This window comes from Dysidea avara, chromosome 8, assembly GCF_963678975.1.
Source record: "Dysidea avara chromosome 8, odDysAvar1.4, whole genome shotgun sequence".
NCBI lineage: Eukaryota > Metazoa > Porifera > Demospongiae > Dictyoceratida > Dysideidae > Dysidea > Dysidea avara.
The window spans coordinates 3,744,107-3,756,336 of NC_089279.1; the positions used below are offsets into that span (position 1 = coordinate 3,744,107).

Consider the following 12,230-nt stretch of genomic DNA (forward strand, 5'->3'; position numbering starts at 1 on the left):
AAACTACTACTTTGCTGCTGTTTACTTGTAGGTCTTACTCCTTAGATTCAATAAATTAAAATTTTTGATTGTGGGTTTTAAATATTAGAAACATTTGAATAATCTGCAGTTTTTCATTCAAACATTCCAATACTCAATTCTAGCATTCATTTATGCACTAATTGTAATGATTGTTACTGTGTTAATGTCCTGTAAACAGTTGATTTAGCATGGTTATTGCTGCCATCTAAATTGCTTTCTCGCTTGTTAGCTAACTTGTTGGTTATTCCAATGTAGATACAACAAATACACTGGATGGAGACGACCACGGATCCTGGTATAGATAAGGGATGGGATTATGGGCCTGATAGTGGTGCTTTGTAAAGAGGTTTAACTGACACCAGAGCCTGTAGAATATTACTTTTAGACAAGGAAATCACATTGGCAAGCATATCTGTCCCCTTATTGTTTCAGGCTCCAGTGTTTCAAAATAATGCAACAGTTTTACCCCTGCATTTTGGAGATAACTCACCCATTAAAGTTGTGAAAGTGACCTGTCAGTTGTATCCCCAAAACTGCAAGAAACACCCACCTATAGGTCCAAAGGTATCCCACATAAGCAGTAATAATGTGCATTTAACAGAGTACAATAGTATACATGTGATTATTTATTGGAAGATGTTAAAGGACAAGAATTAATGCACTAGAATTCTTTGCAATGGATCAGCTTAATGATTCTGACTAGTTGTACCCGTGCAAAATGTGCTTGATACTAAGACAATTGTTATGTGCTATTGTGTGAATGTGCTTAGGGGGTAATTACATCATTACATACCAACAAAGACATGATTTGGCATAGCTACAATTTTTGATGTGTAAGCATGATTTCTTCATGCCCAATGGTGTGTTGCACACTATATAATGTCACGTGTTGGTGACCTGGCACATAAACAAAGAGTGAATAATGTCATAGTTTTCATAATGTCAGTTGGCCTTGTGCACTGGAATTTCTGTTCTGCCTGAGCATCTGTGCAGTACTCATGAAGATGACATATCAAGATGCATGTGTTCCGGCCTTACAGGCTCTTTAAAATGCCACTTACACAGATATCTACATGCTTGAACATCTGTACTCATGAAGGTGGCATATAAAGATGTGTCCCATTATATATATATATAAAAAAAAAGATTGTCATCCCATTAAGGCCAAGTGGCAGACAAATGTTACAATTAGGATGTACGTACTCTACTTCATTTGGATGATGGTATTGTATGAACTAACATAATAAAGTGTCTGAGTGTGATATGAGGCTTGCCTAGGCAAGTTGATTTATGGATTACTCATATGTATGATGGTTGGCGTATCACCACAATGAGCTATATTCTTGTGTTTTTCACATACAGTGGTATCAGCATAGCCCAAGAGAATCCTTCACACAAAGAGTGGTTGCTCAATTAAAGGTCTAGTGTGTATTCTATTAGGGTAGATGTACGTTCTATTAAAGTAATTAAATGTAATCTTCGGTTCTTCATCGCTCACAACGGTGTCAGGCAGAGAGGTGTATTGCAGAATCTTGTTCTTTTCTTTGTAGCTTTCTTTGCTGATTTTACAGTAAGTAGCGGAAGGTAAATTGACACACCTACTCCAGAACTCTCCCTTTTATACTGGTGGGTCACGTGGGTGTGACTGCCGGATGATATCATACAGACCAGATTTATTTCCTGGGGTTACCAGCACCCATTGCCACCACCCCTAACACTAAAGATGTTGACAGAGGAGTGATCACATCATTACATGAACTCTCCTTTTATACTGACTGCCCAATGATATCGTACACACCAGATCACATGATCAAATTCTCTGGTGTAAATAGTGAAAAAGCGATTGATACTGTTTTTACTGTAAGCCTTTAGATAATGATGTCATACGTACATCTTTCATTAGCAACGCATGTAAATAGGAATACCATGAACCTATTCCATAAACTTAAAATGACGGTTTGTAAAAGAATTGTTCCCAAACTTAAGGTTATCCTGTAAGGATAGGCACGAAGACCACCTTATGATACATTGATTTGTACGGGAGGTACGTCTAGCGAGTTTGAAACAATTAGCGGGAAAAACCTAGGAGGAGGTTGTGTTTGAAAACTTTATAGTCTTGATTTTTACTTTTCCTCAGTCTGGCAACTACAAGGCAGAGCACGATCTAGCAAGGCACACACAGATGGCTGTCAACTTGCTATGCAGGTCCAGTGAGTTTCAGATGGATTCGTAGCTTCTTCTGTTAACAATGGCAATTTGAAGGGGTATTTCTGTAGTTTAACAAATCACCATCATACCCGAATAGAACGATTCTCCTTCAATCATAGATTACAATGGTACCAAAGTGATTGGAATCCAACCAAGAATGACGGAACAGTGCTCAAAAAAATGTGTGGGTGGGCATTCAAGAATTAATATAGATGATAGTCTCTAGATTTTTATATATGGCACTTTGAGATACGTAGCAGAGGAGACCTGGGTTAGCTGATGAGGTTGTAATTTGATGTATAGTAGGTATACCGAGTTCTTCCATCGACCCAGAGTCTGGATTGTAAAATCTTGGATGCCTGCCATTTCCACAGTAGTATATATAGTGGTATCCCTCCTGAAGCTTTGTCCTGCAAACTGATCAGCTGGTAAGTTAGAGCTGCTCTTACTTCCTCCACAAACTTTTGCCTAGCCAAGGGCACACCATTTTCCCCACTGAAACAAGTAGCCTGGACCATTGCTCCAAAGTGAAAGATACTCTTATCCAAGTGTGCTGTGATAGGACACAAGTTGTCATTAGTGCTGCCGATAATTACAGTTACTCCTTGGTCTGTTTGGATGCTTAATCCTCAGAGATATTGAGTGTGGGTGAGAGGAATGATCAGCTCGGAGGTCCTCAAAGGATAAATGAAAATTTGCATCATAGCTCTTCTCTGGAGGAATGGTGATTTCACCTGATGTGCACAATGAAAAGAAATTAGTGGTAGAGGCTGCTGACGACGGCATGACCGATTTGTATGCCTTGCTTCTGTGGAACCATATGGTCTTGATTTTTTGAAAAATAGCTGGGGGCCATGAGAAAGGAGCTTTACTCAGTTTTCCAGCATCAACCAGAGGATTTGGGGCAGGTGGGGCATGTGCTTAGTCCAGGATCCTCCATTGCCCATTGCCACCTTAGTTGGTGAACTCCTGATAGATAAGTTTTGATAGTTCTGTGAGAAAGTCCCTGCTGAGCCACACAAGTGGCAAAGTAGCACAGGGTGCTTCCTGTTGTAGAGAATAGAGAAATGGAAAAATCCTTACAAAATTGGCAGTCTGCTGCTTTGTATGTCTTGTGGGTGGATGCTGACATAAAGTAGTGGTGAGCAGCCTTGTCCAAGCTGCAAATGTCCAGGTGATGTTTTAAGATATGGGACTCCAGAACTACTGTTTGTGCTGATGGAGTCTACAAAAAGAAAAGAGGGATATTATTATGTCAGCAAGTGTGTTGTTGTGCTCCTCTTTGTGGGAGGTATAAAACCAGAAATTGTAGTATGAGACAAAGAAGACCAACAGACTCACAAGGTACATCAAAATTAATGATCATCACAAAAAGTGGCATTGACTACCGCCACTACTGCCATGATGTTCCACCCTGAACCCGATAATTTCATAAGCCCACTTCCTGCCAAAGATGGCTGTTGCAATCACTATTGGGATCATTTCCTTTGTGGGAATGCAGAAAGGGCAAAGACAAAAAGTGAAACTATGCCTTCTGCCAGAAAGCACCACAGTACCAGGAACCTGAAGCATCAGATGTGACAGTGAAGTTAGCCTCCTTCTCTCCCACATATAGGTACCATTCCAATGAGAGATGAAAACATGCCACCACATGAGATCTGCCAAGGCTGGCAGATAAAGTGGTTAGGCTTTGAGCTAATGTCCTGCATAGAGTAGAGCTGTCACACGAAACAAAATCCTGGGTGCATTACTTTTGTTGCAAACTGTAACAGCCCCACTACATGTTCTAGTTATTTTTTGAAGAGTATTCTTTTGAATTCAACCTGTTAATTTAGATTTCAGGCATTGCAACAGGCATTGCAATTTATTGTCTGGGAGTCTGAGCTGAAATGAGACCGTATTCACATCAATCCTAAGGACGTTCAGTAATTGTAAAGGCCCCTATAACTTGAGACTTTCATTAGAACACCCAACCTTGCCCACAATGAGACTATAAAGTTTGCTTCTGGGCCTCTGCCAAGGCCTGATTACTGGCAATTAGAATGAAGTCATCTAAATAGTGCAGAGTCTTGTGCATCCCTTCTGGATGTAGAGACTGAATTGTAATCTATATAATTATTATGTAAAGCTGAAATGTTGTCTGCCTGTCTGCACTCCTTCCTCGTAATGCCGCTAACACAACAACCCAAACATGCTTCCACTAAATTTAACACACATCATCTAGCAACTCCAAGTTTGTTGTTACGAATCACTACGTGCTTTCATTCGTTCTTTATAGCATCGTGAAGACAGGAGTGTCAAGCCAAAGCTCAGTGAAATTCTTTCTATAAACCGTATGCATGACTGCAAGTAAACACCTATGCCATTCAACTTGCCATGTGTTTATAAACACTTTTAGTTGACTGCTTGCTAGTATGCGCAGTTGGCTTAATGGTCAAATCACACTTTATACTCCGAATCCTGTGTGTGGGTGTAGGTTCAACTCCACATAGGGTCAATTTCTTCCCTTTTTTTTCATTTAGCAAAACTTATTTTTCAGAATCTTTTTGCTACACGTTTTTTCCCGTCATGATTGTGAAACTTTTATCTAATTGGGCATTTTAGTGTGAACCTTTTTATGACACCTTTATCTCTCATTGTGTATCTTCCTTTTTGAAAACACCACATGTTTTACTGTGTCACCAAGAGCTAATAATACCTCTCTATGTTAACTGTTGGTTTCACTGTGCAGCTCTTTACTGTAGTGTAGGTAGGATATTATAGAGCAGGAGTGCAGGTATAGTAGGTTATAAGCTCACTTGAAATCCATGTAATGTATTGCTTAAAGGAATGTCACTATCACTAGCTGCACCCATATTCTCATAACCACTTTATATATGGCTGCCAAACACCTCAGCATTCAGTTTCATGCTTAATTTTTTGTCACTGAATTTAATAGTTACACTGATAGAGTGTATACGAGGCAATAAAGTTCTGCACATATAGGGCAGGTACTGTATGACTTACTTTTCCACTGTCTATGACTTTTCATGCATCATTGTGCACTTACCATTGTCAAAAAAGAAAACACTAACACTTTTTTAGTGTTTCTTTGGTACTTGCAATAAATATCATTGGGTATTAGCTTTTAAGCGAGTTGATGTTAATAGTCAGGATAAACTGGGTACATATAGGTGAGAATATACAGGCAATAATGTGTTGTAGAATAATATATAGTACCTAGGGGATGTGGCAATTATGCTGGCATTATTTCGGGAATAATAGGTATGTGTGGGAATCAGGAATTATGCTAGCATTTTGAGGTGTTTATAAAGTTTTAACAGTAGGAAAATCTGTCGATTGCACAATTCCGTTAAAAGATATCAAGATACTCTAATAGAGCAGCCAGAAACTCTAATAGAACAGTGACTAAGTTCTAATACTGCAGTCACATTGAAATGAAAATTATACTCTAATACAGTAACCAGTTAAAAAATTTAAGACTATTTAAAGCTTAAACATCAATGAAAGTGGTCTGATACAGCAATAAACTGGCATTATTAGCCAATTATGGTGGCATAATTTTGGGAATAATGGGCAATTCTCAAAAGCATAATAGGTGATTTTTTGAGTACTGCTCAAAAGCATAATGCTCAATTTTTGAAGCATAATAGCCTCATGCCTAATAGTGCCAGTAGTGTGCCCAAAGCCATTTTGAATAAGTGTTAGATCTATACCATCTTGCTGCAAAATTTATTGCTTAGTGATTTGTCACTAAGTTATTGATAAGACAGGTATACTACATAGCATGTGTTTAACACATTTTCTTACTTGCACACTCACATCGTTTCAACACTCATGTACTTTGAAAGTGACATCACCGTGCATGCTGCATGCATGAATGGTGGTGATGTTTCAAGTTAATAGCTTGCCATTACCATTATGTCATTGTAAAAATGTGGAGATGATCCTGCACGTAGGGCAGGTACGAACGCTAGTAATACTATATAGTAGGAACTTGTAGTAGACATTTGTTAGAATGTATATGTTGTAAGAGATCACGTGATTATAGTCATTGTGTGTGCATGACGAGAATTCGTATCCTGATGATCCAAGGGTGAAACCAACGGAAACTACGACAGTCTCCCCCCTCCCCCCCCCCCCCCCCCCCATATCCCTATATGCTGGTGCCAGGGATCAGGGATTTTCGTTAGCCTGATTCTACCCACTCACTCAGATGTCGTCGTACCATAGCATTACAGTACCACTGAAGGCAATGGCGGATCCAGGATGGGGCATTTGGGGCAAATGCCCCCCCCTCTCCACCTTGTGGAGGAGCCAGCCATGCTTCTGATTAAAACAGCTAGTAAATTTTATGTTGGGCCAACCAAGATCAGTTTAAAACTTACGAAAATATGCACATTTTACTAGCATTTATTACAAATTCACCTGAGACCAAAGCGAACCAAAGTCAAACTAACTGTAAAATAGTCACCCAGCACCTTCGTGCGTACTAAGCGCCTCTAAAAATAATTACTGTGTTGCTGTTATTTAAGACATTCAGAGCCTTTTAAACAGTTTTAAGACTTCACAACCATCTGAAAAGGCCAAAATGGCAAATATCAACAGTGAGACACCACTAAGAGGTGATTATTTGTTGCTTTAAAAAAGCAGCACTGAACTATAGAGAATTTGGTTCTCCCCATGCATGCAACCACCTACAACTTACCCTGTTTGTGCCCCTCCCCTAGCCAGCTCCTGGATCCGCCCCTGGAAGGCAAGTGAAATCATCCAGTAGACATATTTGTTTGTTTTGTTTCATAGCAGGAGATGGTGGAAGATTTCAAACATCTCTGCAACTCTCGAAAGGGCTATCATCTACACCTTGCGAAGGCTAATGACTTCATAGAGCATCATAACAAAAATGACACAGAGTTAGATGCTGCTACTTTTACCAATCTACATAATCGACTGCAATGGAAAGACACTATCATTTCTGACCTGAATGATAAATCTTCAAACTAATCACTGATGAAGAAAAACTGGTGAGTGATCTTTGTGAAACAGAGGAGATCAAAGAATTATTAACAACTGCCATTACTCATGCCACGCAAATTTAAACACATGCAATAAGTCAACCCCACACTCTGTTAAGAACCCTCAGCCACTTGCGAGTGGAGACTCAGGACCTACCTTACCAGGTACCCAGATAACAAATGAAGAAACTAATTTTGTGCAACACACACCTCCAAGTGAAGCACCCCATTCAACAAAAGAACATTCACTGTCTCCAAGCCCCAATTCAGTCTCAGGAACTCAGAACGTTATATAATTGCCTAAACTCAGTATTCCTGTGTTTTCTGGTAATACTCTACAGTGTTCTGGGACTGTTTTGAAGCCGCAGTACACTTCAATCCTTTCATTACGGGAGTGCAGAAGCTAGATTACCTGCATACACAACTCCAAGGAAACACTCTGAAACAAAGGATTTAGTGTCCGCGGTTGTCCGTTTCCCAACGATTTCTGTGCATTTTCATGGCTAACTACAGTATCCAGTATTGTACAATAGCAAATACCAGAGCAATTAGAACTAGCTATTTAAAAATTAAAAATTTCAAAAGGAAGTAGGGGTTGATATAATAGTATTTTTTTTAAATTGTTGATTTAAAAATGAAGTAGGGATCTATGTAATAAAAAGATAGTGAAACAAGAGATGAATGATGGTATTACAGCATAGCTCGATGGGAAAGTCCCTACTTTGGCACATTAGCTATAATTTTGCTCAATGCCAAAGTAGGGACTTTCCCATCAAGCTATGCTTGTAATACCATCGTTCATCTCTTGTTTCACTACTTTTTATTGCATAGATCCCTACTTCATTTTTAAATTAACAATTTTTTAAAATACTATTATATCAACCCTTACTTCTTTTGAAATTTTTAATTTTTAAAATAGCTAGTTTGTTTACTTTTTTTGTCTAGCTAGCTAGCTATATATTATACTCTTTTTGTTTTCCATATAGTATAAATATCACTTGAAGCAGCTATCTTTTACCTTCGTACGCAATAAGCGCCTCTAACAATAATTATCGCTTTGTCTTATAAAGCTATTACAGCAACTGTTAAAGGCTTCAGCTGCATTTGTAATGGCCTAAATGTTGATGATTTTACAGTAAAACATTGCTGGAGAGTCCACCATTATAAGAGTGGAACCCTCACTTTATAAGTTTGGATCCCGAGGTGGATCCGTCCCTCTAAGACATTATTAGCTAGCTACCTCACAAAAAAAGCTAAACTGGTAATTAAGACTATATAAAACAACTAACCAGCGTTAATAAATGCTAGAGACAATCCTTGGGCACTACACCCGTTCAGCCTCATCTTACGCACACGTATTCACACTTCATTAAAATCATGTGTTTGGGTTGTGGCGCGCCGCAACTATTAAGCGCCGCAACTATTAAGCGCCGCAACTATTAAGCGCCGCAACTATTAATTATCCTTCGAGAAGAACAAAGAAGCAATTGAATGATGAAAGCAAACAGCATGGTGCAGTGGACAGAACGTAATCGGAACAACAGATTCGTGAATCTACCATCACTACATTGGCTGTCTGAAATTTCTGGAGCCGTACACCTAGTGCTACAGGGTCTTACAGCAGGCAGACGGGCAGGCAGGCAGGCAGGCAGGCAGACGAAATGTGGGTGAATTTCAAAAATTTTAAAACTCACTGTACATCAAAACATTCGACTTTTCGCTTCATTTACCCAATGTACAGCATCAATATAACACTACTAATGCATTCCATGTGGTTTTTTTTTGGGTAAAGCTTATTGCAAGGCCGTTTTTCAAGGTGCAAAAATCCACAAAACCATATGATTTCTTACCAACCCCTACTATACAGTACTATTGTACTGTATGACACTTTCACATTAAACGAACTGGTCTATTGTGATCTGCTCTTGGCCATATCTTAATGTGTTAAATCCAGTGCAGCACTATTCTTGTTTAAACACCAGTATCATGTGAGAATAATCACATGACACAAACTGTGTACAGATACATAAATATCCAAACTTACGGAGTTTATGTGGTGTTTGTTGAAAGTATAAGCTTCATTGTCACCATTGATGTTGCAATACCAACAAGAAGTGATTTTCATATCAAAACAGCCAAGCTGTGAAAAAGTGTGCGGCTTCCAAAAATCCAGGGTGAAAAAGTTGTGAAATTAAAGGTTGCATCAAGAAATTGTCATAGTAAGTAACATTATTGCAGTCATTTCTTGGCTTTCACCTTTCTTTTTTCACCCTGACTGTTTTGGAGCCTCACACTTTTTTCACAGCTTGGCTATTTTGATACAGACAATTGTATATCCATTTTCACATGTTTTCATGTAAGTAACGTTCCACATGTATGTCATTGGCACGCATGAATTTAAGAAATTTAGTGAAATGTATTTGTATATAGGTCCCTCAACCTAATTCTACCACTGAAGACACACCACCTATTGCTAACAGTAGCAATGTAGATGTAAAAGTTAGGGAAGCTGCCAAACAGCAACTAAGAGACAAGCCTCCTCAGCATATAATTTCTAAAACAAAGCACACTTCTCCCCAGCAAGAAACCACCAGTAGTACATCTTCCAGTACAAGTGGAGGAAATCGTACACTTCTTGCATCAGGCAGTACAACAGGTGTCAATCGTACAGCTGTTAGTTCAGCAAGCCAATATGCACCAACTCAGCGAGCACTTCATGAGACGAAAAAAGCACATGACATTCATGTTCCACATGGGACCAGCAAAAGTGCAGGTTCCAGTAAAGCAAGTGAAGCTCCTCATGGATCAGCCAATACAGCACCAAGTTCTGGTTGCAAAGTTGCCAATCCTGTTTTTTGTGTTGATCCAAAAGCTCCACCCGGAAGTGTTTATTTTAATGTTATTAATTTTACACCTAAACCATTTATAGCTCCACACAGCAAATTTAGGGAATTTGATTTAAAGAGCATGCGTAAGAGTTTAGAGAAGAAATCAGAAGTGACAGAGAAAACTGCAAAAGCAAACGATGTGTCCTGCACTCATTCCATATATCAGATTGCTACACAGGAAGCTTCTACTGCTAATATTCCACTTGACAAGAATCCAATACCTGATCCACATTCAAAGTATCCGTCAAATGAGCCAGGAGCTACCACTGAACCTAAATCTACCACTGAAGAGGAACATACTACTGAATCTGCAACGGAATGTAAATCTACAACTGAACCTTCTATCGAAACATCAACCACCGAACCTCCCACTGACCCTAAATCTACCACTGACCCTAAATCTACCACTAAAAGTAAATCTACTACTGAAGTTAAGCCTAACACTGAAAATACACCACCAATTATTGATAGCGGTGATGTAGATGTAAAAGTTAAGGATATTGCCAAACAGCAAGTTCTTCACACTAAAGAGGATATGCAATCATTACAACTAAGAGACAAGCAAACTTGGCAGAAATCACATCACACTTCTCCCCATCATGAGGCTATCAGTATCACATCTTCCAGTACAAGTGGAGGCAGCCATATACTTCTCAGAACAGCAAGTGCTGATCATAAAGCAGCAAGCCAAAATACGCTAACTCAACAATCACCTTCTGAGATGAAAAATGCTCAACACATTCAACATGATACCACCAGTAGTACAACTTCCAGTAACCTCACTACTACAAGTGAAGATTTATATTGCACACCTCCTGAATCAGGCAATTCAATGCCAATTGCTGGTTGTAAAGCTATTGGTACTATTTCTTATGTTGATTCAAAAGATCTACAACCTCCTAAGGATCTCAGTAATAGGACCCCTGACCATACATATAGTAATGTTGTTGAACCTGAACCCCAGCCATGCATAAATCTACACAGCGAATTTGGGGAGTTTAATTTGAAGAGCATGCGTAAGAATTTAGAGAACAAAACAGAATTGAGAGAGAAACTGCAGCAGCAAATAATATTTCCTGCACTCATTCCATATATCAGCTTGTTACACAGAAATCTTCAGTTCCTGGTGATGACAGCACTGTTCAACCTGACCAAGAATCCAACACCTGCTCTACATTTAAAACATCCTTCAAATCAACCAGCAGCTGAGCCATTATATCTCTTTAAATGGTTATGTAATTAATGTATACCTTTCTTTTAGTTGCTCCCTTGTAGTTATATCTTGCAGTCTAGTTTTATACCCCATACAAATATTATGCTCTTGCTAATATATGTTTGCACCTCTGTTTTCAGTAATATAATCATAATGATAACAGACAGCTAGTTGTGCTTGATTTGAGACAGTTAATAAATATGCTGTTGGCAGCTGCATTAATTGTATACGGAAAACTAAACTGGTAAAATGCATGGGCTTGTGTAAGTGTTGTGCATAGGTGAGCTGATGTAAGCTACGTCCACAGTGTAGCAAAATTTTGATGACTGCGCTATTTATTTTGAAAACAAGAATTATGCAGTATTGGTCATGTATCATCAAATGTGACCGGATTTGTGAAAAGGTACCTTTTCCACACATTTTACAGGCAAGTAAATAAAACAATGTAACTTTTGACTCCGTATACTGATCAACCTTCTCTTAGTTTCAAAATATAACCAGATACTTTTTCTATGCTCAAAAAAAATTTCGGGCAATTTTACACAATGACTAAAAAGTTATGAAGCTTCAAAGATCAATAAATGGGTCAAATTTTGCGTGTGAAAAAGGTATACCTTTTCACAAATCCAGTCACAAATTAACTTCATTTAGTTAAATATTCTACATTTATATACTAACAAGTTGGTTTATACATGTAGCCTACTGTTATGCACACAACATTATAGTTTTCTTATGAAGAAATGTTATCATATAGATATTGACAGTAGCACATTGTCATAGTGTTATGCAATATACCTTTCGTATTGCACCATTATTGATCATACCAACTATATTATGTTTTGTCCTTGTTGATGTCTGAGGAGGGAGACTTGGAGCCTGCTAGTG

The 12,230-nt window shown here is 38.6% G+C and overlaps 1 protein-coding gene across 1 annotated transcript; it reads left to right on the forward strand.

Annotated features, from left to right (window-relative positions):
- The first annotated feature begins 8,738 nt into the window (after positions 1-8,738).
- Positions 8,739-11,375, forward strand: LOC136263812 (uncharacterized). Its single transcript, XM_066058437.1, has 2 exons — positions 8,739-8,792; positions 9,675-11,375. Exons 1-2 carry the CDS (start codon positions 8,739-8,741, stop codon positions 11,373-11,375), a joined length of 1,755 nt encoding a protein of 584 aa, XP_065914509.1.
- The last annotated feature ends 855 nt before the right edge of the window (positions 11,376-12,230 follow it).